This window comes from Felis catus, chromosome X, assembly GCF_018350175.1.
Source record: "Felis catus isolate Fca126 chromosome X, F.catus_Fca126_mat1.0, whole genome shotgun sequence".
In the NCBI taxonomy this organism is placed as follows: domain Eukaryota; kingdom Metazoa; phylum Chordata; class Mammalia; order Carnivora; family Felidae; genus Felis; species Felis catus.
The window spans coordinates 2,074,587-2,101,453 of record NC_058386.1 but is presented as its reverse complement, the minus strand read 5'-3'; the positions used below and the strand labels follow the sequence as shown (position 1 = coordinate 2,101,453).

Below are 26,867 nucleotides of genomic sequence, written 5' to 3'. Positions count from 1 at the left end.
CTCACAAACCGTGAGATCATGACCTGAGGCCAAGTTGGACGCTCAACTGACTGAGCCACCCAGGCGCCCCTCTAATTCTTTTTTCTTGAAACAATTTTTTTTTTTAATTTTTTTTTTCAACGTTTATTTATTTTTGGGACAGAGAGAGACAGAGCATGAACGGGGGAGGGGCAGAGAGAGAGGGAGACACAGAATCAGAAACAGGCTCCAGGCTCTGAGCCATCAGCCCAGAGCCTGACGCGGGGCTCGAACTCATGGACTGCGAGATCATGACCTGGCTGAAGTCGGACGCTTAACCGACCGCGCCACCCAGGCGCCCCTGAAACAATTTTTTTATTATAGTGATATAACATAAAATTCACCATTTTAACCAATTTTAAGCGTACAACTCAGTGGCATTAAATTATTCACAGTAGTATGCAACCATCACCACCCCCTACTTCCAACACTCCTGTCGCCCCCAAGCGAAACCCCACACCCATTAAGAAGTCACGCCCTCGTGTCTCCCTTCTTGAGACCCTGCTAACCTCTTCATCGTTTTCTGTCCCTATGAAACCCCTGTTCCAGGAACTTCCTATCAGTGGATCCTACGGGGTTAATCCTCCCGTGGCTGGCTTCTTTCTCTCAGTGTAACGCCTTCAGGGGTCATCCACGTTGTAGCCTGTGGTAGTGCCTCATCCATGCTTTCGCCCTGCCTTTCTTCTTTCACTACTGGAGAGTGGTCAGTGCACTTACGAACCAACAGTGTGTTAGGGTTGGCGCTCAGGGTCCTGGGCTGAGTGACCGGGACAGAAACCATGCCTCCCCAGCACCGTATTCCCAGCTCCGTATTCACTAAATGGGGTATAGTTTCCGGATGCCTGTGGACCTGGCTCTTCATCCCCACGTTTTGCCCACATGGTCCTCGAGCAGGGGTCAGTGAAGGGCTGGGACGCTCCGTGGTCGAGGCGGTCACTCGCCAGATTCACTTTTTCACGTAGTGCGGTGGGTGTGTGTTGTGTTTTATTGTGTCCTCTGAGGAGGGCTGCGGAGCTTCAGCCATGAGCACGAGTGTCTGCTGTCCTTTGGCATCAACTAGGAAGTAGGCACGCCTCACCAAGGCGAGCATCGCCATCATCATCGTGGCCATCATCATCCTCATCATCGCTTCCCAAGCGTGGTGCAGGCTTGTCATTTCAGGGACGGATGGTGGTGGTGTTTGTCTGGATTTGGAGCTTGTGCCATTCAGTAGATCTTGAATCTTCCGCATATGCTTGTCTTGAGGCCGCTGAAGAGTCTTCACCCCCCCCCCCCCCCGCCTTGCCTCTTTGTTCCATCTCCTGGTTTGGCAGTTGGGGTGCGGGGAGGGGTCCCAGAAAGCCCACCGCAAGGTCATCTCTGCTTACTCTCCCATTGTGATCACTCTCGGGGGCCTTGTCTCCACATGAGTCTTCCATGACTGCTCAACAACTTACTCCACACTTAGTGGCTTAAAATAACACGCATATTTTAAATCCCACAGCTGTGCAGGTTAGGAGTCTGAAGGCGGGTGCCCCTGGGTTCAGTTCACATCAAGGGTGAGCGGGGCTGCGTTCCCTTCCAGAGGCTCCAGGAGAGAGTCCGGTTCCTTGCTTTCTGCAGCTTCTAGATGCTGCCTGCCTTCTTTGGCTCATGACGCCTTGTCATCTTGTAGCGCGGCATAGTTGGGTCAGGTCTCATGGTTCCGTGTCTCCAGTGTTGCTTCCCTGCCTCCCTCCCACTTGTAAGGACTCACCCATCGCACCGAGGATCGTCTCCCTATTTCGACTCAACGACTTAGCGTGTGTAATTAGCACCGGGAAACTCAGTTTATCCTCTGCCATGTAAACTAACATTCACACGTTCTGGGGATTTGGGTGACAGGTAGCACGTTGGTGGTGAAGGCATTACTCTGTCTCCAGCTCCCGCTTAAGTCGCACCGCTTAGAGAGTGGAGTGGGGTGGGGCGGCTGTGCTCCTGCCTGGCCTACCCCTTCTCCAGCCGCACCGACTTCCCTAAATGGACAAACCGCATTAACAATGAAAACTCTTCCATTAGGAGGAGAAATGCTAGGTCTGATTAGCTATGCATGAAGTTCTAAGTGGGGTGTGTGTGAGTGAGAGACGGGGGCGGGGGGAGGGTGGAGAGACAAGGGATTCATTGAGTTAATTGACCATCTTACCTCTGTGCCCTCCTCTGCCTCGACTAATTGCCACCTCTGTGGGACCCGTCCCCTGCGCTGGGCAAGCAAAACCAGTTCTCCTGTTACAAGGGAGCCTTGGTGGTGGCGTTGCTCAAAGCGGAGGTGACACCACCTTCCCTTCTAGAAGCTTCAGTCCGGTCCCGGATGCACAGTCAGACACGCAGCTCTGAACCGGACGGAAGGCTCGCCACGTGGCATCCCGGAAGCAGAGCTGGTGTCCGCCTGGAGGAGTGAGATCAGGAGGACAGATGCGATTGTTGGCGAGGAGTCTAGAGCTGCTTGACTGATTTGATAACACGGACACTTCTTTTGGTCTAACTTGCCAGGCTCTGTTGTCCGAGTTAGCTCGTGAGACAGTAACACCACCAACACGAGGAAAGCGTGTAAAGAGCTAATTCCGGGAGCCTTTTCCCCTGCTTCCTGTGGGTAGGGGTCTCCGCGTCTATGCCGGGTGGGATGGACCCCATGGGCCATTTCTGCCTCAGCGTTAGGGCACTTACATGGGAGTCCGGTTGGCATCCGGATTCCATTTGAAGAGGAGACAACGCGGTCCTTAGCCGCCCGGTGCATTCGAAGTTGGCCAGCGATTTGTCCTTTCAAGCCTCCCGAGCTCCGAGACGCGCCCCAGCAGGGCACCTGTATCAGGGATGTAAGTGGTGCACATTCCGGGGTGCAGATGCCTCCCTGCTCCTCCTGCCCGGACGAGGCCAAGCAGAGACGTTCTTCAGGGTGGGGGGCTGCCTCCAGCCCCGCGGGTCAACCCTGTCCGGGTGTAGGAGTTTCCTGTAGGACCCCTCTGGGCGATCCTTCCAGCTCAGGTGTCCCGTGGGCTCCCCAAGACCTGCTTGGAGCTTCCCATGCCGCTCAGGGCGGGAAGCCTGCCGAGGCTGGACCTGGCGCGTCCCAGGATGCCTCCCACCTGGGTGGTTCCATGCTTGAGACAGACATCCACCTTGGGTACAGCGTGTTCTGTGCCACAGTGCGTGGAACTTCAGGGACATATTGAAATTCATACTGCCAGTAGCCGAGGAAGGGCACCGTCCCCCAAGATCCCTGCCGAAATGGACGAGTTGCTGCCCACCCGTCGCACCCGCTGCCCCATTGTCTTGCGCGGCTCTCGTGTGCGGAAATCACAGTCCTTGTCTTGAGGTGGTTCGTTTGGACATATTCTTGACGAGGCAGCTCATCAAAGAGGTTCGGAGGGCAACCCCCAGAGAGTTCTTTTAAAGTGGTTGGCGATTAATTTGGCGGATGATTTCATCCCGCTGCATCATTATCTCGGGAGCCACTCCACGGAACAAAGGGCCGCGCACATGTGAGGCCGGGTGTGGCCGGCAAGAGCTGGGCCTCCGAGAAAGAGGGCCTTTGTCATGCTCGGGGCCCCCGGGATGGGACTGCGGAGGGCGGACAGAGGCAGGACTGTGTGTGTGCCCGGGCGTGCCTGCTGGGGGGCGTGTAGCTGGGCCGTCGGCCGGAGGATTCTGGGCCAGCTTATGTTTGGGGACAACCTCAAAGGAAATCATTCTGCAGAGTCGGAAAATCCAGCTGGGAGTGATTACTCCCAACCGAAAGGGCGTTAAAATGGTAACGTGTCCAGAATTTCCCCTTCCCGGGCCCCGGATCCCGTTATCCTTACACTTTCAAGAAAAAGCAAGTGTATGTACAAAAATAAAATCGGTAATGAATGGGGTGCCCGGGTGGAGGCGTTGGATAAGCATCTGACACTTGATTTCGGCTCAGGTTGTGCTCCCGCGGTTCATGGGTTCGAGCCCCCCTGCGTCGGGCTCTGCTCTGACAGCTCAGAGCCTGGAGCCTGCTTCGGATTCTGTGTCTCCTCTCTCTGCACCTCCCATGCTCATGCTGTGTCTCTCTCTGTCTCTCAATAATAAATAAACTTAAAAAAAAACCCTAAAATCAGTAATGACTCCCCAGTCCCCGAATAGTTGAGTTATATTGTCAGGTGATTTTACTTATGAAGGCTTTTCTGTGTTTGGTCGGTATCTTTTTTTTTTTAATTTATGATTCTACTTATTTATTTATTATTTATTTTATTTTATTTTTTTGGTTTACATCCAAGTTAGTTAGCATGTAGTGCAACACTGATTTCAGGAGTAGATTCCTTAATGCCCCTTCCCCGTTTAGCCCATCCCCCTTCCCACAACCCCTCCGGCAGCCCTCTGTTCTCTATATTTAAGAGTTTCTTATGTTTGCTCCCCCTCCCTGTTTTTATATGATTTTGGCTTTCCTTCCCTTGTGTTCATCTGTTCTGTGTCTTAAAGTCTTCCTATCGTGAAGTCATATGACGTTTGTCTTTCTCTGACTAATTTCACGTCGCATAATACCCTCCAGTTCTGTCCACACGGTTGCCAACGGCCTTGGTCGATATCCTTAAACCGTTCAGTCTTTTATTTTGGGAACAGAGCCCAATGTGTCCATTGTATCGATCTTTTCCAAGAACCGGCTTGTTTTTTCTTCGATTCCCCGCCCCCCCGCAGTCGACTTCCTGTTTTTAATTGCATGGATTTCTACTTGCTTCTTGTTACTTGTTTTGTCTGCTTGTCTTGTCTTTCCTTTTCTATCTGTTGTTTTCTTTCTTCCTTCCCGCTTCCTTGATGGCTCTCATTTTTCTGTGTTCTCTCTGCTCACCCCAAGTGTCTTCTTTTGATCAAGATTCTGGGCTGCAAGAAGATTGCTGGCAACATTGCTCAGAAATGCCCAGCCCTTCCTGGATTCACTCCGCCTTCCGGGCAGCCCCTTGGTGCCCCGCCTCCTGTGGGGGGCTCAGAGTCTGCTCCTTGGGAGCTCGTGGCCCGTGGGTTCTTTGAACGGGGCCGTGCGTTCTCGTGGGGCTCGGGGTGTCCCTCCCAGCTGGGGCTGGCGTCGGCCTGGCTTCCTGCCACCACACAATCAACCACCCTCTGCTGCTTCCCCGTCACACAAGCCGCGAAAGGGAGTGTGAGGAAAACAAGTCAGCGGCCACCTGCTCCAGAAATGTGTCCCCAAATGCGCCGCATCTCAGGACAGCTGCTCTGAGTCCCGGGGGGCTTATCTTCCTTCACAAGGAAAAGTAGAGGGGCGCCTGGGGGGGCTCACAGTCAGTTAAGCGTCTGATTTTGGCTCAGGTCAGGATCTCACGGTTCGTGGGTTCGAGTCCTGCGTCGGGCTCTGGGCTGATGGCTCAGAGCCTGGAGCCTGCTTCGGATTCTGTGTCTCCCTCTCTCTCTGCCCCTCCTGTACTCTCTCTCTCTCTCTCTCAAAAATACATAAACATTAAAAAATTAAAATAAAAAAACAAAAGAGGAAACAGTTGAGTAACACTGCCATCCGGCTGGAGTGAGTCTAGGCGTGAACTTGAGAACACTGTTCAGAGCTTGCGATGTTCGCGGCAAAGCCGTCAATGGGAAGCTTTGACAGGTGGCTCTGTGGTCTGGATTCTTTACCTCTTGTATCAGCAGGTGGGGGTTCCCTACCTTTAAAGGTGAAAACCTACCGTTTTTTGTTAAGTTGGGTTAGGTATTTTGTGGCGTGTTTTTCTTCTCACGTTCGTTAGCGCACGGGACGTGTGCTCACGGTCTTGAGTGGAGGATACGCAGCTGAAAGGGGTTTGGCTGATTGGGTGACATCCCTTCGGGCACTCGGACATACTGTCCTTCTTTGGATTTTGGCGAACAGGGCGGCTCCACCGAGACCGGCTGCCACATTATATGGGGAAGCAGCGTCCGGCTCCAAAGCTGGGTGCCGGGGGTTCTTCCTCAGCAGAACAGGTGGTCCCCTGCTCCACCCCAAAAGGTGGCTTGGAAATTGTGCCTTTGGACGGTCCTTGTTCCCGAAGCGGTGTCCCATACCACGGCTGGGCATCCGGGCTTCTTCACTGAACGTCACACGCTGGTAGGAAAACATACAGCAGGCGTTTGATAAAATTCACTATTCGGCGAAGGAATGAATAACTCCGTAGTGCAGAGAGCAGTCCTGTTCGATGCATTTGCTTGACAGATGGCGCATGTCAGGGGATGGGGGGAGGCGATAAGACAAGGTGAGTGGGCATATCAAAACTCTTGAGGGAATTGGGATATTGTCTCTGAGAGACGGTTGTGAGGGGGACGTATTTGCATCACGTTCTCCAGGGGCACCTTTGGGCCCGGAGGAAAGGTTGTGCTTTGACGCGGGAAGCCTTGGGAGCACTCTCCATGGAAGGCATCCTGCATCCGGCTGTGATACGTCAGGGTGCGTGCTGTTTGCTCGAGACTTTCTGAATGCCCGGATTTCGTGCGTGGGGCCCTTTAACGATCGCCACGGACGTGTTACCGCAGGGTGACAAGGGCGCATCATAAAACCTTACAAACGAAACGTTTGTGTCCTTTGCAGAGCAGAAACTAACCGATATCGAACATATGCCTTTGTCGTGTTCGCAGAATTGTGCCGGGTGCAGAATACTCCCATTTAACGCCCCTTGGAGGACCTTGGCGGTTGCATGATGGGTCGCCATGGGGAGCCCAAGATAGTTTTCCAAGTGGGGCCCGGGGACCCGCGGGGCTCCCCTGAGAATGTCTCAGGGAAGTGCATGGGGTCACGCCTCCGTTCATCATAGCACGAAAATATCCTTTGACCTTTTCTCTCTCCCTCTTGCCGGGGAGTGTCTGGTGGTTTCCGGAGGCTTCCTGAAGGGTGCTGATGTCATCTCTGGCCACCAGTGGGGTGCACTAGCTCGCTCTTGTGTTTTCTATATTTGTTTTCCTCGCTGATATGGTTACGCTCTCCAGATAGTGACACCCACAGGCCAACAACGCAAGCATCGTTTAGAGTCCTTGATCTGTTGCCAGGGTGCCGAAGAATCCCGAGATCAGGGCGTTTGACGACTGCCGTTCCAAGCCAACGACCCGGTCTCAGAGGATCTTGAGTGGGCACCGGATGCAATGACCGATTCATGGCGATTTGCGTATCTGGTGACTCTTCAGAACATGAAACGCCTCCTTGTGTCCAAAGAACGTGCGTTGAATTTGCGGGTTACATCTTCCGCCAACCAGCCGACGCGGTCACTGGTGCTCACAATTGGATCCTACCCGATTGCGTTGCTTCCTTCCAGCTCTGGATGTCCCCAGCGCATCGTAGGTTTGGAGTTCGCTTCACAGAGGCGTTACTTACAGAAGGCGGTTGTTAGCACGTCCTGCGTGCAAGGAACCATAACGCTTCATTGGGGGACGCGAAAACACAGGATTTCAAGAATTGCACGAACACAAATAGCTCTAAGAAAAGGTCAGTGTTGGAAGGATTATAATCAAGGTGCCAAGAAGGAGCTAGCGATGTGATAACACATGTTCAGTGCCGAGTAGGATCTGGGTAAACACGACCGCAGGGGGGGACGCAGGGCTTCTGGGCGCTCCAAGATGATGCTTTCGCTCTGAGAGCCACCCCCGCTCCCCACGCGCACTCCCTTGCGGAAACTTTGAGAGTCACTCTCTCTGGTATCGTCTCATTCTTAAACGGGGGGTGGGGGGGAGACCGCAGACCTGATGTTTATCAGCAGGTTGCCCTGTGCGAGGCATTAAGATAAGAAAAGACATATGATCCCAGCAGAAGCCGATCATTCAGGGAACCCAGGAGAAGCTTGATTAAAACAAAAAGAGGAACCCGGGAGACGTTTGACACATGAGACTTACGTGGAGTCCCCCTTTTAGAGAAGTTGAAGATACTGTTCCCGTCAGCTGAAAATTTAAATGATTAAACAAGAAAAGTCTCAAAGATCGAAGGGTGATCTTGGCCATACTTGTGACTTCGGTCGGTGGGAGCCATGGGCTCCCAGGTGCACACCTGTAACCTACATCTTTCTCTTGAGTGAGCACTGGACTGGAGAGCGTGTGTCCAAAGCAACACCCATTGAGGGGTCCTTGTCTCCCCGACATCCAGGAGTGTCTTCCTGTGGCTCTCCTAGCAAAGCACTGCGAACACACAGATTTCTGTTCCCACGGTTGTGGAGACCAGAAGCCTGAGATCCAGGCGGAATAGGGTTGCGGTGATCCAGGCAGGGGGGCGGGGGTGGGGGGCAGAGCTGCTGAGGTCCAGGTGGGACAGGGCTGTGCTCCCTCCAGAGGCTCCAGGGGAGGGTCCTCCCTGCCTCTTCCAGCTTCTGGGGCTCCAGGCGTCCCTGAGCTTGTGGCCGCGTCCTTCCCGTCTCTGCCTCCCTCTTCACGTGGCTTCTCCTCTGTGTCTGTGTCTCTCCTCTTCTATCTTTTATAAGGACACAAATATTGGATAAGTGCCCACCCTACGGGCTTCCTTTGATTCCATCTGCTCCTTCCTTTCCTCCCCTGCCTCCTTCACTGCCTCCCTCACCTCCTTCCCTTCCTCCCTCACCTCCTTCCCTTCCTCACCCCTTTCCCTTTCTCCGTCACTTCCTTCACTTTCTCCCTCACCCCCTGCCCTTCCTCCCTCACCCCCTTCACTTCCTCCCTCACCTCTTTCCCTTCCTCCTCCACCTCCTTCACTGCCTTCCCTCACCTCCTTCACTTCCTCCCTCACCTCCTTCCCTTCCTCCCTCATGTCTTTCCCTTCCTCCCCCACCTCCTTCACTACCTTCCCTCACTTCCTCCCTCACCTCCTTCCCTTCCTCCCTCACCCCCTTCCCTTCCTCCCTCACCTCTTTCCCTTCCTCCCCCACCTCCTTCACTCCCTTCCCTCACTTCCTCCCTCACCCCCTTCCCTTCCTCCCTCACGTCTTTCCCTTCCTCCCCCACCTCCTTCACTGCCTTCCCTCACTTCCTCCCTCACCTCCTTCCCTTCCTCCCTCACCCCCTTCCCTTCCTCCCTCACCTCTTTCCCTTCCTCCCCCACCTCCTTCACTCCCTTCCCTCACTTCCTCCCTCACCCCCTTCCCTTCCTCCCTCACCCCCTTCCCTTCCTCCCTCACCTCTTTCCCTTCCTCCCCCACCTCCTTCACTCCCTTCCCTCACTTCCTCCCTCACCCCCTTCCCTTCCTCCCTCACGTCTTTCCCTTCCTCCCCCACCTCCTTCACTGCCTTCCCTCACCTCCTTCACTTCCTCCCTCACCTCCTTCACTTCCTCCCTCACCTCCTTCCCTTCCTCCCTCACGTCTTTCCCTTCCTCCCCCACCTCCTTCACTACCTTCCCTCACTTCCTCCCTCACCCCCTTCCCTTCCTCCATCACGTCTTTCCCTTCCTCCGCCACCTCCTTCACTGCCTTCCCTCACTTCCTCCCTCACCCCCTTCCCTTCCTCCCTCACCCCCTTCCCTTCCTCCCTCACCCCCTTCCCTTCCTCCCTCACGTCTTTCCCTTCCTCCCCCACCTCCTTCACTGCCTTCCCTCACTTCCTCCCTCACCCCCTTCCCTTCCTCCCTCACCCCCTTCCCTTCCTCCCTCACCCCCTTCCCTTCCTCCCTCACGTCTTTCCCTTCCTCCCCCACCTCCTTCACTGCCTTCCCTCACTTCCTCCCTCACCCCCTTCCCTTCCTCCCTCACGTCTTTCCCTTCCTCCCCCACCTCCTTCACTCCCTTCCCTCACTTCCTCCCTCACCCCCTTCCCTTCCTCCATCACGTCTTTCCCTTCCTCCGCCACCTCCTTCACTGCCTTCCCTCACTTCCTCCCTCACCCCCTTCCCTTCCTCCCTCACGTCTTTCCCTTCCTCCCCCACCTCCTTCACTGCCTTCCCTCACTTCCTCCCTCACCCCCTTCCCTTCCTCCCTCACGTCTTTCCCTTCCTCCCCCACCTCCTTCACTGCCTTCCCTCACCTCCTTCACTGCCTCCCTCACCTCCTTCCCTTCCTCCCTCACGTCTTTCCCTTCCTCCCCCACCTCCTTCACTACCTTCCCTCACTTCCTCCCTCACCTCCTTCCCTTCCTCCCTCACCCCCTTCCCTTCCTCCCTCACCTCTTTCCCTTCCTCCCCCACCTCCTTCACTCCCTTCCCTCACTTCCTCCCTCACCCCCTTCCCTTCCTCCCTCACCCCCTTCCCTTCCTCCCTCACCTCTTTCCCTTCCTCCCCCACCTCCTTCACTCCCTTCCCTCACTTCCTCCCTCACCCCCTTCCCTTCCTCCCTCACGTCTTTCCCTTCCTCCCCCACCTCCTTCACTGCCTTCCCTCACTTCCTCCCTCACCCCCTTCCCTTCCTCCCTCACCCCCTTCCCTTCCTCCCTCACCCCCTTCCCTTCCTCCCTCACGTCTTTCCCTTCCTCCCCCACCTCCTTCACTGCCTTCCCTCACTTCCTCCCTCACCCCCTTCCCTTCCTCCCTCACCCCCTTCCCTTCCTCCCTCACCCCCTTCCCTTCCTCCCTCACCTCTTTCCCTTCCTCCCCCACCTCTTTCCCTTCCTCCCCCACCTCCTTCACTCCCTTCCCTCACTTCCTCCCTCACCCCCTTCCCTTCCTCCATCACGTCTTTCCCTTCCTCCGCCACCTCCTTCACTGCCTTCCCTCACTTCCTCCCTCACCCCCTTCCCTTCCTCCCTCACCCCCTTCCCTTCCTCACGTCTTTCCCTTCCTCCCCCACCTCCTTCACTGCCTTCCCTCACTTCCTCCCTCACCCCCTTCCCTTCCTCCCTCACGTCTTTCCCTTCCTCCCCCACCTCCTTCACTGCCTTCCCTCACTTCCTCCCTCACCCCCTTCCCTTCCTCCATCACGTCTTTCCCTTCCTCCCCCACCTCCTTCACTGCCTTCCCTCACTTCCTCCCTCACCCCCTTCCCTTCCTCCCTCACGTCTTTCCCTTCCTCCCCCACCTCCTTCACTGCCTTCCCTCACTTCCTCCCTCACCTCCTTCCCTTCCTCCCTCACGTCTTTCCCTTCCTCCCCCACCTCCTTCACTGCCTTCCCTCACCTCCTTCACTTCCTCCCTCACCTCCTTCCCTTCCTCCCTCACGTCTTTCCCTTCCTCCCCCACCTCCTTCACTGCCTTCCCTCACTTCCTCCCTCACCCCCTTCCCTTCCTCCATCACGTCTTTCCCTTCCTCCCCCACCTCCTTCACTGCCTTCCCTCACTTCCTCCCTCACCCCCTTCCCTTCCTCCCTCACGTCTTTCCCTTCCTCCCCCACCTCCTTCACTGCCTTCCCTCACCTCCTTCACTTCCTCCCTCACCCCCTTCCCTTCCTCCCTCACCTCCTTCCCTTCCTCCCTCACCCCCTTCCCTTCCTCCCTCACCCCCTTCCCTTCCTCCCTCACCTCTTTACCTTCCTCCCCCACCTCCTTCACTGCCTTCCCTCACTTCCTCCCTCACCCCTTCCCTTCCTCCCTCACCCCCTTCCCTTCCTCCCTCACCCCCTTCCCTTCCTCCCTCACGTCTTTCCCTTCCTCCCCCACCTCCTTCACTACCTTCCCTCACTTCCTCCCTCACCTCCTTCCCTTCCTCCCTCACCCCCTTCCCTTCCTCCCTCACCCCCTTCCCTTCCTCCCTCACGTCTTTCCCTTCCTCCCCCACCTCCTTCACTGCCTTCCCTCACCTCCTTCACTTCCTCCCTCACCCCCTTCCCTTCCTCCCTCACCTCCTTCCCTTCCTCCCTCACCCCCTTCCCTTCCTCCCTCACCCCCTTCCCTTCCTCCCTCACCTCTTTACCTTCCTCCCCCACCTCCTTCACTGCCTTCCCTCACTTCCTCCCTCACCCCTTCCCTTCCTCCCTCACCCCCTTCCCTTCCTCCCTCACCCCCTTCCCTTCCTCCCTCACGTCTTTCCCTTCCTCCCCCACCTCCTTCACTACCTTCCCTCACTTCCTCCCTCACCTCCTTCCCTTCCTCCCTCACCCCCTTCCCTTCCTCCCTCACCCCCTTCCCTTCCTCCCTCACGTCTTTCCCTTCCTCCCCCACCTCCTTCACTGCCTTCCCTCACTTCCTCCCTCACCCCCTTCCCTTCCTCCATCACGTCTTTCCCTTCCTCCCCCACCTCCTTCACTCCCTTCCCTCACTTCCTCCCTCACCCCCTTCCCTTCCTCCCTCACCCCCTTCCCTTCCTCCCTCACCTCTTTCCCTTCCTCCCCCACCTCCTTCACTCCCTTCCCTCACTTCCTCCCTCACCCCCTTCCCTTCCTCCCTCACGTCTTTCCCTTCCTCCCCCACCTCCTTCACTGCCTTCCCTCACTTCCTCCCTCACCTCCTTCCCTTCCTCCCTCACGTCTTTCCCTTCCTCCCCCACCTCCTTCACTGCCTTCCCTCACCTCCTTCACTTCCTCCCTCACCTCCTTCCCTTCCTCCCTCACGTCTTTCCCTTCCTCCCCCACCTCCTTCACTACCTTCCCTCACTTCCTCCCTCACCTCCTTCCCTTCCTCCCTCACCCCCTTCCCTTCCTCCCTCACCCCCTTCCCTTCCTCCCTCACGTCTTTCCCTTCCTCCCCCACCTCCTTCACTGCCTTCCCTCACTTCCTCCCTCACCCCCTTCCCTTCCTCCCTCACGTCTTTCCCTTCCTCCCCCACCTCCTTCACTCCCTTCCCTCACTTCCTCCCTCACCCCCTTCCCTTCCTCCCTCACGTCTTTCCCTTCCTCCCCCACCTCCTTCACTCCCTTCCCTCACTTCCTCCCTCACCCCCTTCCCTTCCTCCCTCGCCTGCTTCACTTCTTCCGTGTCCCCCTGCGAAGCAGCCTCCAGCCTGAGCCACCCTCCTCTTTCCATTTTGAAACTTGACTTCCTCGAAAGGGAATGTCTTTTCTGACCCCTGACCCCAAGGTAAGTTCCATCCCTTTCTTCCTCCCACACCTGTCTGACAAAGTCACAGAACCTCCACAAGCTCAGGAAACCCCAGTAAGCTCATCAAGGTTCTTACTGCTATTATAACGAATGTTTGCTGCCTGCCCGCCCGGCCTGGTTGTAACTAAACTGAGTGAACGCAGGAACCGCCTTTATATTGTGCCTTCCTGCATCAGGGGCTTGTGAGCGTCTGACACACAGTGAAATACGAACCGCGGTGGAAACAACAGCTGGCCTCCTTGTATTGACTCTGTCTTTGTTCAGAGACCTAGGTTGTATTCATAACACAGGCATAAATCATAAATCATTGGTGGTATAAATCATTGGTGGTCAAAGATAGAGGTTTCCAAATAATTCTTTTTTTTTTTAATATTTTTTTAGTTTCTTTAGTTTTTTTTTTTTTTAATTTTTTTTTCAACGTTTATTTATTTTTGGGACAGAGAGAGACAGAGCATGAACGGGGGAGGGGCAGAGAGAGAGGGAGACACAGAATCGGAAACAGGCTCCAGGCTCTGAGCCATCAGCCCAGAGCCTGACGCGGGGCTCGAACTCACGGACCGCGAGATCGTGACCTGGCTGAAGTTGGACGCTTAACCGACTGCGCCACCCAGGCGCCCCAGTTTATTTAGTTTTTGAGAGAGAGAAGGAAGGAGAGAGCAGGAGAGCAAGAATCCCAAGCACGTTCCACACGGTCAGTACAGGCCCTGATGTGGGGCTCGAATCTACGAACCATGAGATCGTGACCTGAGCTGAGATCACGACTCAGATGCTAACCAACAGAACCACCCAGGTGCTCCCCTCCCCCCCCCAAGTATTTCTAACGTGAGAGCTGACACTTGCTACAAGAATTGAGTGTGAGCTGAATGGTAGAACTTTATTATTCTTAAATAGTTATTTATTTTTGATACAGAAAGAGTGTGAGCAGCGGAGGGGCAGAGAGGGAGGGAGACACGGAATCTGTGCTGATAGCTCAGAGCCTGATGTGGGGCTTGATCTCATGAACCACGACATCATGACCTGAGCTGAAGTCAGATGCTTAACCCACTGAGCCACCCAGGTGCCCATGAACGGTGGAACTTTTTAAGGCAGTCCAATATGGTAGCCATGAGCCACATGCAATACAATACTAGCATGGTCTCATTCAGCTAGTCTCAATAGCCACATTTCAGATCCCCAGTAGCCCCTGTGAGCTTGTGCCTTCTGTGGTGGACGGCAGGTTGTGGAAGGTTCCTGCCCCACAGAAAGTCCTACCTGCCAGTGCTTGCTCCATGGCAAGGGTTCGTAACTAGGGGCACTTCCGTTCCCAGTGGACACTTGGCAATGTCTGACCACTATTGGTTGTTACGACTGGAGTTTGGGGGGGGGGGTGGCACAAGCATCTGGTGGGTGCAAAAAAAGGGATGCTTTTCAACATTCTACAGTACTCAGGACTCCCCAGATGTCAGTTACGCCAAAGTGGAGGAAACTGTGGCTTAGCGTGAGAGATTCTCTCTCTCATTTGTCTGCCTATGTATGTATGTATGTATCTATCTATCCATCCATCCTATCTATCCGTCCTATCTCTATCTATCTATCTATCTATCTATCCATCCATCCATCCATTCACCCATCCATTATATCTATGTATGTATGTATGTATGTATGTATGTATGTATCTATCTATCTATCTATCTATCCATCCATCCATTCACCCATCCATTATATCTATCTATGTATCTATGTATCTATGTATCTATCTATCTGTCTATCTATCTATCTATCTATCATCTATCTATCTATCCATCCATTCACCCATCCATTATATCTATCTATCTATCTATCTATCTATCTATCTATCTATCTATCTATCCATCTATCCATCCATTCACCCAACCATTATATCTATCTATCTATCTATCTATCTATCTATCTATCTATCTATCTATCTATTTATCTATCTATCTATCCATCTATCCATCCATCCTATCTATCTGTCCTATCTATATCTATCTATCTATCTATCTATCTATCTATCTATCTATCCATCCATCCATCCATCCCTATATCTATCTACCTATTTATCTATCCATCCTATCCATCATCCCTCCATCCTGTCTATCTATCTACCTATCTATCCTATCTATCCATTTTATCTATCTATCCATCCATCCCTATTTTGATCTATCATCTATCTATCCATCATATCTATCTATCTACCTACCTACCTATCATCTATCCATCCATCCATGTATCTATCCTCTATCATTGTAATCATGTATCACGTGTCTGTCTATCATCTATCCATCAGTGGTGGTTGTTTTCAACCATTGGTGCTTTCTGTTTCTCCACACACACTTGACAATGTCTGGGGACATTTCTGGTTGTCACACCTGGGTATAAGGGTTGCTCCTGGCATCTGGTGGGTGGAGACCAGAGACGCTGGTCAGCACCAAATGGAGCACAGGACGCCCCGCCCCAGAGAGTTGCCCAGCCTCAAATGCCAAGATAGTCCTGAGGCTGAGGAACCATGATCTATAGGGCTGTACATTTGGGGGCATTTGAGGGGTTTCTCTGACACACGCCCATCCCGTCCTGGATACAAGTTAGGGCTGCGCCTTTAACCTGGCCAGCTTGTATTGTGAACGTGTGAAGACCGAGCTTTGTTCATCTTGGTACAGACTCAGCCCAGTGACATTAAAAGCTGCAGATCTCCTGCTTATAGGAGCACTGAAGCCGAGCCAGGAATTCAAAGCATTTCCCTTGTGGGACATTTGCTCCAGCTGGGGGCGCGCAGGAACTTCCTGTGTTTCTGTTTTCATTCGTGATTACCTATTTTGTGTCTTTGATGGGGGAGAGGATAATTTAGTAAACAATTTGTAAATAGGAGAATTGTGGTTCTAAAATGTCTGTTCTATTTTTATCTTTTAAAATAGAACAATGTGAAATTGAACGTGGCTTGACTCAGCAAAGTTTTGAGGGAGTTACTTGTTTAAAAACACAAAAAGCTGTCTAGACAAGCGATCTCTCAAAACAACCTCCTCCCGCTCAGTGCTGAGCTGAATTGGTCCAGTTTTTTTTTTTTTTTTCAGCTGATCTTTGAAGTAAATATTCCAAGTTAGAACAAAGAACCTTCATGAGATTGTCCAAAGTACACCTTTTCTGTAAGTTTTGCATACTGAGAGATAGATAATTCACAGACCATAAGAGTCACCCTTTCAGAGTGTCCAGTTCTGTGTTTTTATTTTTTTTATTTTTTTTTTTTTAAATTTTTTTTTTTTTTTCCAACGTTTATTTATTTTTGGGACAGAGAGAGACAGAGCATGAACAGGGGAGGGGCAGAGAGAGAGGGAGATACAGAATCAGAAACAGGATCCAGGCTCTGAACCATCAGCCCAGAGCCTGATGCGGGGCTCGAACTCACGGACCGCGAGATCGTGACCTGGCTGAAGTCGGACGCTTAACCGACTGCGCCACCCAGGCGCCCCTCCAGTTCTGTGTTTTTAAGTTAAATCTCAGAATTAGCAGACATTTTTTAAAGGGCTTTTTCCCCCCATAGAACAAAAGTCTGGCTGTACTTGTCTGCAGCAGTAATTTTCAGGATTGCCTTTTGAAAGGAGAATTGCATGCATTAGACATTTATTATTTCATACATTGTAGCTTATCTTTTCTGATATTACCAAGAGGGGGAAAATGCGAAAAGGAAAGGAAATGGGTTTTGTGATGATAAGTTCATATATTATGATGTAGTAATTATAGTTGACTCTCGAATAACATGGGTTTGAACTGCATGGGGCGTCTTATATGTGATATATATATACATATATATGTATATATATATTTACAATAAATTGAGTACAGTACCGTAAGTATATTTTTCTTAGGATTTTCTTTTTAAAAATTAAAAAAAAATATTTATATATTTCTGAGAGAGAGAGAGAGAAAGAAAGAGAGAGACAGAGTGTGAGCAGGGGAGGGGCAGAGAGAGAGGGAGACACAGTATCCAAAGCAGGCTCCAGGCTCCGAGCTGTCAGCACAGAGCCCGACGTGGGGCTTGAACCCACAAACCATGAGATTATGACATGAGCCAAGTTGGATGCTTAACCGACTGAGCCACCCAGGCACCCCTTCCTTAGAATTTTCTTAATCACGGTTTCTTTTCTCTAGCTTACTTTATTGTAACAATATAGTATGTCATACCTGGAACATACAAACCGTGTGTGAATCAACTGTATACGTTATTGGGAAGGCTTCCAGTCAGTGCTAGGCTATTAGTAGTTAACGTTTTGGGGGAGTCAAAAGTTGCACGTGGATTTTCAACGGCATGGGGGGCGGTCCAGTACCCCTAGCCCCCGGGGTTATTCAAGGGTCAGCTGTATTTTGCAATAATTACTTAATGCATCAATTTCATGTAATTGATCCGCTTCAGGCAAATGTTGCTATTATGTAGATAAGACGTTTCTATACTTTGAGAATAAAAAAATAAACTAAGACAATTAAACTGTGAAATGCATCTCTGTTTTTGTCCCCGGTCTGTCCTCTCCCGTGACCCCCTGGTCCCCATCTTAGCGTCCTGTATCTTTTCACAGACATCCTTTCAACACATAGAAGCCACCAACACTATAGAGCGGGGACAGATATTTTAATGACCAACAGGCTGAATGCTTGTGGCCTCCTTAGCAGTTGTATGCTTTTCAGTTGCTTTACACATTCCCAAGCTGATTTCACGAGGTCCAAATAGAGTTCAGCACTTCCCGGTACAGGAGGACGCTGCTAACTGGCTCGCGTGGTGTCCCCTGGTGGGAAGGGACCCTCCCCAGATTTCTCAGGATGTCCAGTGACTCAGCTGAGTCCGAGATCCTTCCCGCTGTGTACCAGCCTCACGTTAGGAGTCTGCTGAATTCCTTCAGGCCACGTGGCATGCCGGGTGAATTAAGGGAGCATCATGTTCTGCCACGTCCCCGTCATGCACACTGGCTGCATCTGGGGGACACAGGGCCTTGAGGACAGGGGTGTCCGATCCTCAGGCAGTCTTGGGTGTGAAGTATAGTTCAGACCCTCCTGTAGCTGCTTATGGTGGGGTGGGGGTCACCCAAGGAGGTTTCTGGTTGCTACTCCTCAGTACATACCCCCCTGTATCATCCCATGTACCTTAATGTGCCGCATGGACGGATGAGGAAGGAACGTGTTCCCTCCCAACCCAGTGTGTGCCATAACTGTCTGGAGTAGTTTGGACTGTCCCAGCGTTGTGTGGGCTGTTAGGAAATCAAGTTGGACGTTATGGGTTATTGCCAGGTGGGTTTTGACAAAGTTTTATTTTCTATTTGGGAAATAAGCTTACAAAGTAAATAAATGTCTAAAGTTAATTAGTGTCTATCTGTCCATCTTTCTATCTATTTATCTACAAAGCTAGTGTCTTTCTGCCCATCCATCTGTCTTATCTATCTCGTTTATCTTCTCTATTCTCTATCAATGTATGTATCAGTAATCTATTATTGGTCTATGTCTGTGTCTATTTATTTATGTGCTAGCTCTCATCTATCTCATCTGTCTTATTAGATCACTCATGTGTCTACCTATCAGTCGTCTGTGTATCATCTTTGTGTCTGTTTATATCTATCTGTCCATCCATCCATCCACCCATCCATCCATCCAACATCCATCCATCCATCCATCATACCTATGTATCCATCCATCCATCCATCCATCCATCCATCCATCCATTGATGTATGAATCCTGTCTGTCTGTCAATCTATCCATCCAGTTGTCTGTCTGTCTGTCCATCCATCCATCCATCCATCCATCCATCCATCCATCAATCCATCATACCTATCTATCCATCCATCCATTGATCTATGAATCCTGTCTGTCTGTCAATCTGTCCATCCATTTGTCTGTCCGTCTGTCCATCCATCCATCCATCCATCCATCCATCCATCCATCCATCCTGTCTATCTATCTATCTATCTATCTATCTATCTATCTATCTATCTATCATCCATCAATACATCTATGCATTCTATCTATCTATCTATCTATCTATCTATCTACCTACGTATCATCCTACCCACCTATCCATTCATCTATGCATCTATCTATCATCTACCCATGGATCTGTCTACCTATCATTTACTGTGCATCTATCCATCTTTAACTCCTTTTGTGACTCTTCCTGCCTTGGGATCAGGGAACACATATCCCTGTTACCCAGTCAGAGTCTATTTCATGGCACAGAATAAAACCGTATTGTCATATCCAAAGTAAATAAATGAATGAAGTGGGATTTTATATTTTTGGTGTGCCTTTGGGGAGGAGGCGGGAGGCCCAAATACAGACACATTCACATCAAACCCAATGTCCATGTCTGTCTTTGTCTTTGTTTCAAAGGAAACGCCTTCCTGCAATTATTTGTTTGAGTGTGAATACTTTTATACAATTGCAAGTGGTACTGTTTCACTCTTACCTGTGTGGGCTGGCTTGTGGGTTTGTTAGTTCCTCTTGGGACCTATTATTACCTTCTCCTTGTTCTTTTCCACAACGTTTAAACGGTGACGTCGTGGCTTAGGTATTTGACATTCTGTGCCAGGTCTGAATGTGCTTACGAACCTGTAGCGTTTTGTGGTTCTTGTGTGTCTGTTTGATTATGAACTCCTTAAGAACTGAGAAAACCTCCTGTTTGTAGTTAGTTGTATGTTTGTAGCAGAAAACACCATGGGGTGCCCATTAGTGAGGAAACTTTGTGTAAAGGGAGGCTGGAGAGAACACGGTTCTGTCTCCAGGAGCGTGTGTTGCGGTTGGGAACGGAATTCCATTTCCCTCTGTTTTCTTCATTTTTACAATCACCAGCAGTCAGTCAAATTTAGTGGCACCAGGTACGATGGACCCGTCAGTGGCATTGGCTTAAAAACTTACAGGGTCTAGGCTCTGGGCTGATGGCTCAGAGCCTGGAGCCTGTTTCCGATTCTGTGTCTCCCTCTCTCTCTGCCCCTCCCCCGTTCATGTTCTGTCTCTCTCTGTCCCAAAAATAAATAAACGTTGAAAAAAAAATAAAAAAAAACTTACAGGGTCTGTATCAAGGACCTCGTTAAGAGTCTTTTAGAGGAAACTACAAGAAATGCCTCCTTTCAGTGCTGTCAAACAACAGTCAAAAACCAAAGCAGAACAAAACAAAAAACAAGTAAAGCTAAAGTTAGAAGAAATAAAGTAACTGAAAGAAAACTATCCAGGAAGGAAAGAGTCACAGCTGGCCCAGTCACCTCTTGACAATCACTGGACTTCTAAGGAAGCAGACTGAACAGATGACTTTGGAGGAAGAGACCTTCTCACAGACGCTTTTACCAAAATATCTGCGGGCGAATCCTGAACCTGTGCATTTAGGGTATAGGCCTTCTTGAAGATGGTCACACAGGATACTCAACTTGGGTTTAAGGTAGAGATGATTTTTCCTAAAATTTCTTACAGGAAATAGTTTGACTCTCCATAACGTAAGACTCTTCAGAATTTGTGAAATAGTGGACAGGAGACTCCCCATGTGCCCTCACCCCCAGGGATAATATCTTCCATAATCAAAGGACATCCATAAAACCAGGAACTGGCTTCTCTGTGATCCCATTAACAACTGTGTGGACCTTCTTTGTGTTATTGTGGATGGACTTCCTCAATTTTTTTTTTTTTTTTTTTTTTGGCAAATATATGGAGGTACTTTAAATATTCCTTGTTGCATTCCCTGTGGAATCGGAGCTATTTAGGGCCAAAGGTGTTAGTACCATACACAGGCCTGAGATGCCACCCTGGGTTGTCACCTTCTCCTCATTCCTGCTTCTCAGTCTGGGCAGGCTTCTCTCACTTTGTCCACATTTATCAAAGGACCTTCTAGTCTTCTGTCTTCCTGTAGCAATAGATTTGTTCCCAGTTCCCATGCCCTGTGTGGGATCCTTTCCCCACGAGATATATTCTACCCTTCAACTGAGGGTTGACGTATGTCTGTATCCAGGGCCCCAAAGAATAATGGGTGGAAACAAATTCCATCTCTGTTTCATGGAGCTTACTTAAAAAAAAAATCTGTCTCAGCCCAAATTTTTTGGTGTGGGGGTCAGTGTTTTTGAGGTATAATTTACAACACAATTCACCCATTTTAAGTGTTTGCATTGATGAAGTGCTCTCTCTGTCTCTCTCTTTTTTTACACAGATGGAAAATTCATTTATTACATTGGTTGAGATGCTGTGTCGTGTGCCCTGTGTGTGTTATTTTATTTAAATCCTCGTGGGGTAGAGTTTTGTTTTTGTTCTTTTCAGTTTTATTGAGGTGTTATTAACAAGACTGTATTAGTTTAAGGTGTATAGCATTAGGACTTGAGAAATGCGTATATGTCGAAATAATTACCACTAACTAGTTAACGTGCGTCTTCTCATACAGTTAACCAAAATTCTTTTTCTTGTTACAAGAGCTTTTGGGATTTACTGTCTTAGCAACTAGTACCCTGCAATTGTTACGTTGACCGCCTTCAATGCACAGAGCACAACCACAACGTGAGTGGTGTTGGCTATAACTCATAAGGCCGTCCTTACGCACAACAAAGCTAAAAACTGGAAGTTTTACTTTCTTCTTTAAAAATTTTGTTCTTGTTTAACATTTATTTATTTATTTTTGAGAGAGAGAGAGGGAGACAGAGCAGGAGTGGGGGCAGGGGCGGGGAGAGAGGGAGAGAATCTGAAGCAGGCTCCAGGCTCTGAGCTGTCAGCACAGAGCCCCACGCGGGGCTCGAACTCACAGCCTGTGAGATCATGCATGACCTGAGCTGAAGTCGGACGCTCCAGGGACTGAGCCAGCCAGGTGCCCCTGGACTTTCGTGTTTCCTACAGGCAGACACTGAGAGCTGGCGGTGTATGTTGGTGAGCTTCCCAGCACCAGGTGGGAAAAGCCCTGTTTGCCCGTTTCTTCCCACCACCTTGATGAGTGACAGCCAACACCACTCACGTGGTCGTGTGCTCTGTGCATTGAAGCCGGTCAAGGAAACAATTGCACTCTACTGGTCTCGTCCCCCTCGACCAAGACTGTTTACTTGGTCCTGGAATCCGATGGCATCCGGGGACTGCCCACGTCCAACAGGGTGGCACGGGCTTTGGCTGTCACGCAGAAGTCCTCCGTTTTGAGTTCTGTGTGTTTATGGCTGATACCGCTCAGAGGGAGCTTAACGCAAGTGGCCGGGAGAGACACAGAAAAATCTGGGTCATAGCTGGTGTGTTTCACAGACGTGCATAGGCACAGACAATGTCCAGGTGCAGATCCGACTACTCAGGTGCTGAGAAGCCAAAGTATCATCTAGTAAATGCAGTCCAGGGACGAGTAGGGTTCTTCTCGGGGGCAGTGGAGAGGCATGGGCAGAAAGCACGGTAGCAGAGTGTAAGATCTAGGCACGCAGCCTTCTTTCCATCACGGGCATCTACCCAGTGGTGTGGCTGTCCTTTTATGTTCCCCTGAGGGCTACCTGTCCTGTTGGGGAGGTGAACAACAGAGGCCAAAAAGGATTAAATGTGTTTGTGCGAGTTCACGGATCACATAAACGGCGAACCTTGCATCTGACCCAGTGGAAACATCAGCGTCGTCCTAAAAACGAGTCAACATTGCCAGTTCACTCTCTGTACAGCCTTCCTCCCCACACGCTTCGTGCTTTTGTCTTGATGGTGCAGAATTTCAGCAACACGCTCCTGCCTTAGCCTCTTTACAGTTCTGTTTGCTTCCAAATTCTTCTGATGAGCAAATCTACTTTGAAAGTGGATCAGCCCCTCATCATTTCCTTCTTCTTACACAGCACTTTCTTTTCTTGGCTTTTGTTGATCACTTTCTGTTTCTCCCGTGGTCAAATATTCATGATCGGAAACTGCACCTAAAAGCCAAGGTTACTACTCCCTGTGCCTTCTCCGACCCCCACGAACCCCCGCCCGGGGAGGCGAGGAGATTTATTTCACAGCTCGGCAATTCTAATGTGTAGAAAATGCTAAAACCAAATGTCTTGCCTGACTGGGACTTTGCTCTCTTTCTCACGTCACCGTGTGCGATTCCAAACTCTGTAGGACAAAAAAGGAAATCTGTGGCTGTGTGGTTATGTTGGCGGAGGGGGTCCCTTTTCTTCTCAGCTTGCCTTGAATTTCTTTCTCCCTCTTACCACATTAATTGGCATTATTCCAACCAGAGAGCCCCAACTGTTGACCTTCTTCCCCGGGAAGACCCCTTCCTCCTCATTATTGCCTAGACAGACATTGATGGAAAACACAGCCGCCATTGATAAGCTCCGTGGGTGCCAGGTACCTGGAGGCTCACAGGTACAGATATCCATTTTTCTCTCCCACCTTTACATCTTTTCTGGCTGTCGATAAAATTCCCTTGGATCTTTGATCTCATATTTGCATTAAGTGGTTGCCAGCCTGGGTGAGGGCTCCAAGGTGGCCACCATGCCCCCCTAGGAATAGAAGGGTCTGGAAGGGCCGGTGGAGGTTGCATTTGGGTTGGGAAGGTCCTGCCAGGGTATAAAAGGTTTGATTTCCTTGCATATTAGTAGGGATTGCAATTTTTTTTATTTTTTTATTTTTTATTTTTTTTAAATTTTTTTTTCAACGTTTTTTATTTATTTTTGGGACAGAGAGAGACAGAGCATGAACGGGGGAGGGGCAGAGAGAGAGGGAGACACAGAATCGGAAACAGGCTCCAGGCTCCGAGCCATCAGCTCAGAGCCCGACGCGGGGCCCGAACTCACGGACCGCGAGATCGTGACCTGGCTGAAGTCGGACGCTTAACCGACTGTGCCACCCAGGCGCCCCGGGATTGCAATTTTTAAATTTCAACCCGCTCTCAGACTCTATTCCTTTATATCCTACCTGAATACGTATATATTCCCATATCCTATTGCTATCTGTCCCATATTCCAATCTTCTGCATATTTTAACATAAAGACCCAGCTGATGAGTGTCGCGTGCCCGATCCTTTGTCTTTATTCAGAAAGTCTTGAAGAGGAAAAAACACGTTGAAGAAATGCCTTTACTGAAACTTTCCTTTCTTTTTTTCTCTATTTCATTTTATTTTATTATTTTTTTTAACTTTGTAATTTAACTTTATTTTTTTATTTTTTAAAATTTACATCCAAAGTAGTTAGTATATTGAAACTTTCCTTTCTGTCTGTCCCCGTCCGTGTGCGTGCGTGTGCGTGCGGTCTGTGGGATGACTCATCTACAGAAACGATGGCCGGCTTCCCCACTCCCCCTCCCCACCCCACACTGTCCCCCCGAATTACAGAACATTTCAGAGGCAGGTGACTGACTGTATGCACATCACATGTGCCCTCCCTTGAAGCTCCCAGAAGGCAGCTTGTCCTAGATTCTCAGCCCTCCCGCTGTATCCTCGGGTCGTGAGCTTTGAAGCTGCTGAAATTTCCTCAAGGTGCTGATGCAGCCTTGTGCGCTGTCCCCCCTCCTCCAGGCACAGGGACGTTCGGGCGGGTACAGCTGGTCAAGGAGAAGACGGCCAAGCACTTCTTCGCCCTGAAGGTCATGAGCATCCCCGACGTCATCCGGCTGAAGCAGGAACAGCACGTGCACAACGAGAAGTCGGTGCTGAAGGAAGTCAGCCACCCGTTCCTGGTCAAGCTGTGAGTCCCTCCCCACCGCCCCCTGCCGGTCCCCACCCTGTCTCAGATCCCAGGTGCTGGGCGGTGAGGTCACAGCTGGCCCTCAGTCACCTGCTCAGCCTCATTCGTGCAGGCCACTCGTTGGGTTTCTAGTGGACGATTCTGTATCTCCATTTAGATGCACCACAGACCCGTCCAGTTGAGCATGCCCAGCACTGAACAAATACATCTCTCTCCTCTCATGCTCTTTGCTAGCAGAGGGTAAGACCATTCTGCACCCAGGTGTCAGAGGTGGGATGCCCAGACGTGGCTGTCTTTCCATGCGGCACCCGTGGGTGTGGGTACCTTCCAACCAGCCTCCGTGTCTTCCTTTCTGTTGTCTTCCTCTTGCCTCTTCTTATTCCCACCCCCCGCCCCTGCCTGATCCAGGCCCCCTGTCTCTTCGCTGAGTTTTGACACGGACCTCGCAGCAGGTTTTGCCCTGCAAGGCCTCCTTCCCGCCAAGGCGGTCTCCATCTCACAGTTGCGGAGGTCGTCCCGAGAGAGCTCTCTGGTGACCTTCGTTGGCACCTGCAGATCCTCAGGGAATCCTGAGGTCCCCAGAATATGGCCCCGGTGGCTTAGTGTCCCTAAAAGGCTCCTTGTGGATGCACCTCTGGCATTCCCTTCTGCTTGTTGTCTCTTTCCTACACCCTGTCGTCCCCTGACCGATCGCAGAGCGCCGCCTGCAGGAGAAGGGGTCCACGCCGTCGCTCCCCCGCGTCCCTCGGGCCACCCCTCCCCTGCAGCGCCTCCTTCCAGTGCATCTCCCCTCTGGACACCCCTGCACCTGACCAACTCCTGCCCTTCTCTGATACACCTGTCTGCACACAGACACAGGAGCCGTTCGCCACGGCTCCGAAGCATCTCGCGTGCATCCCGACTTAGGGACGGACGCCTCCAAGCACAAGGCCGCCAGGGCCCCATCCTCCAAGCCCAAAGTGGCACCTTACCCAGAACAGGGCCATGTTGCGTGTTTAACGAGGAGGCGAATGGAACCGGTTGATTTTTTTTTTTTTTTTTTTTTGGTTTTACTTTCCTTTTCTGGAGGTGCAGGTGATTCTGTGCCGATGCGGAGGGCTCAGTACCATCGCGTGGTTTCAAGTCACAAAAGTCACCAGTGATTCAGGGCTGCCTATTCAGTCAGTGGTGAGCCTCCCGTTTGGTCCTCGGGGCCAGAGCGGTTAGAAACACGAACGCACGTCGATCTTCCTCTGGGATTAAGGGAAGCTTCCAGTTCTGTCCCTTGCATAAACGAAAATAGCGATTCCCGGGAAGAAAGTTTATTTATTTTTGAGAGAGAGAGAGAGAGAGAGAGAGAGAGAGAGAACACAAGCAAGGGAGGGGCAGAGAGCGAGAAAGGTAGAGAGAGAAAGAGAGAGCATCCCAAACAGGCTCTGCGCTGACAGTCCAGAGCCTGATGCAGGGCTGGATCTCAGGAACCACGAGATCACGACCTGAGCCGAAATCAAGAGCCCGATGCTTCACCGACCGAGCCACCCAGACACCCCTAAACAAATATTAGGGAGACCTGCACTCCTTTATCTTATTCCCGGACTGTTCTCCCATGTCTTGGGCTTCCTTCCAAAGGTAGGGAGTTTCCAACCAATCTTGCGGTTCACGGGATGCAGGGACCATGTGGGGACGCGGGGAGCAGCAGGGAGCAGCCTAGATACTCTGGGGTCTGGACTGGCTTTGCGATTCGAGAATCTAGGTCAGGGGACTTCCCAAGATGGAATCCTCGAACTTGCGGAAATTGAACACGCACGCGGAAAGACGGGAGCTCGCACGACATAGCTGCCTTGAGTTCTTTCTGCCTCCTTTCACCCCTGACTTGTTTCCATCACACATTCTAGAAGCCTAGATTTCGGCGCAATACAGGCTGATCCTGGGTTATCCAAATAGGCTTCTTTTGCTTTTCATGGAGTGTGATTTCTCAACAGCCCAGGAACAGGTCACACAGGCCAATGTCGTCTTTTTATTTTTATTTATTTATCTTTAAACATTTTACTTTTTAAGTAATTTCTACACCCATTATGGGGCTTGAACTCACGACCCCGAGATCAAGAGTCGAATGCTCTATGCACTGAGCCAGCCGGGCGCCCCCAAGTGTAGTCTTTATATGTCAAGTTCAGTGTCGGGTGTGGCTGAGAAGAAGGGAGTTTTTCCTCATGTTTAAATTTTTTTTTTTTCAACGTTTATTTATTTTTGGGACAGAGAGAGACAGAGCATGAACGGGGGAGGGGTAGAGAGAGAGGGAGACACAGAATCGGAAACAGGCTCCAGGCTCTGAGCCATCAGCACAGAGCCTGACGCGGGGCTCGAACTCACGCGAGATCACGC

General features: G+C 51.0%; 1 protein-coding gene across 2 annotated transcripts in view; it reads left to right on the top strand.

The window, feature by feature from the left end:
- Positions 1–26,867, top strand: part of PRKX (protein kinase X-linked) — a 75,998-nt gene that overhangs the window by 6,722 nt on the left and 42,409 nt on the right. For both annotated transcript variants that reach the window (XM_023249502.2, XM_023249503.2), the window contains exon 2: positions 24,338–24,506. In XM_023249502.2, the coding sequence (XP_023105270.2) occupies positions 24,338–24,506 (169 nt within the window). The remainder of the gene's footprint in view (positions 1–24,337; positions 24,507–26,867) is intronic.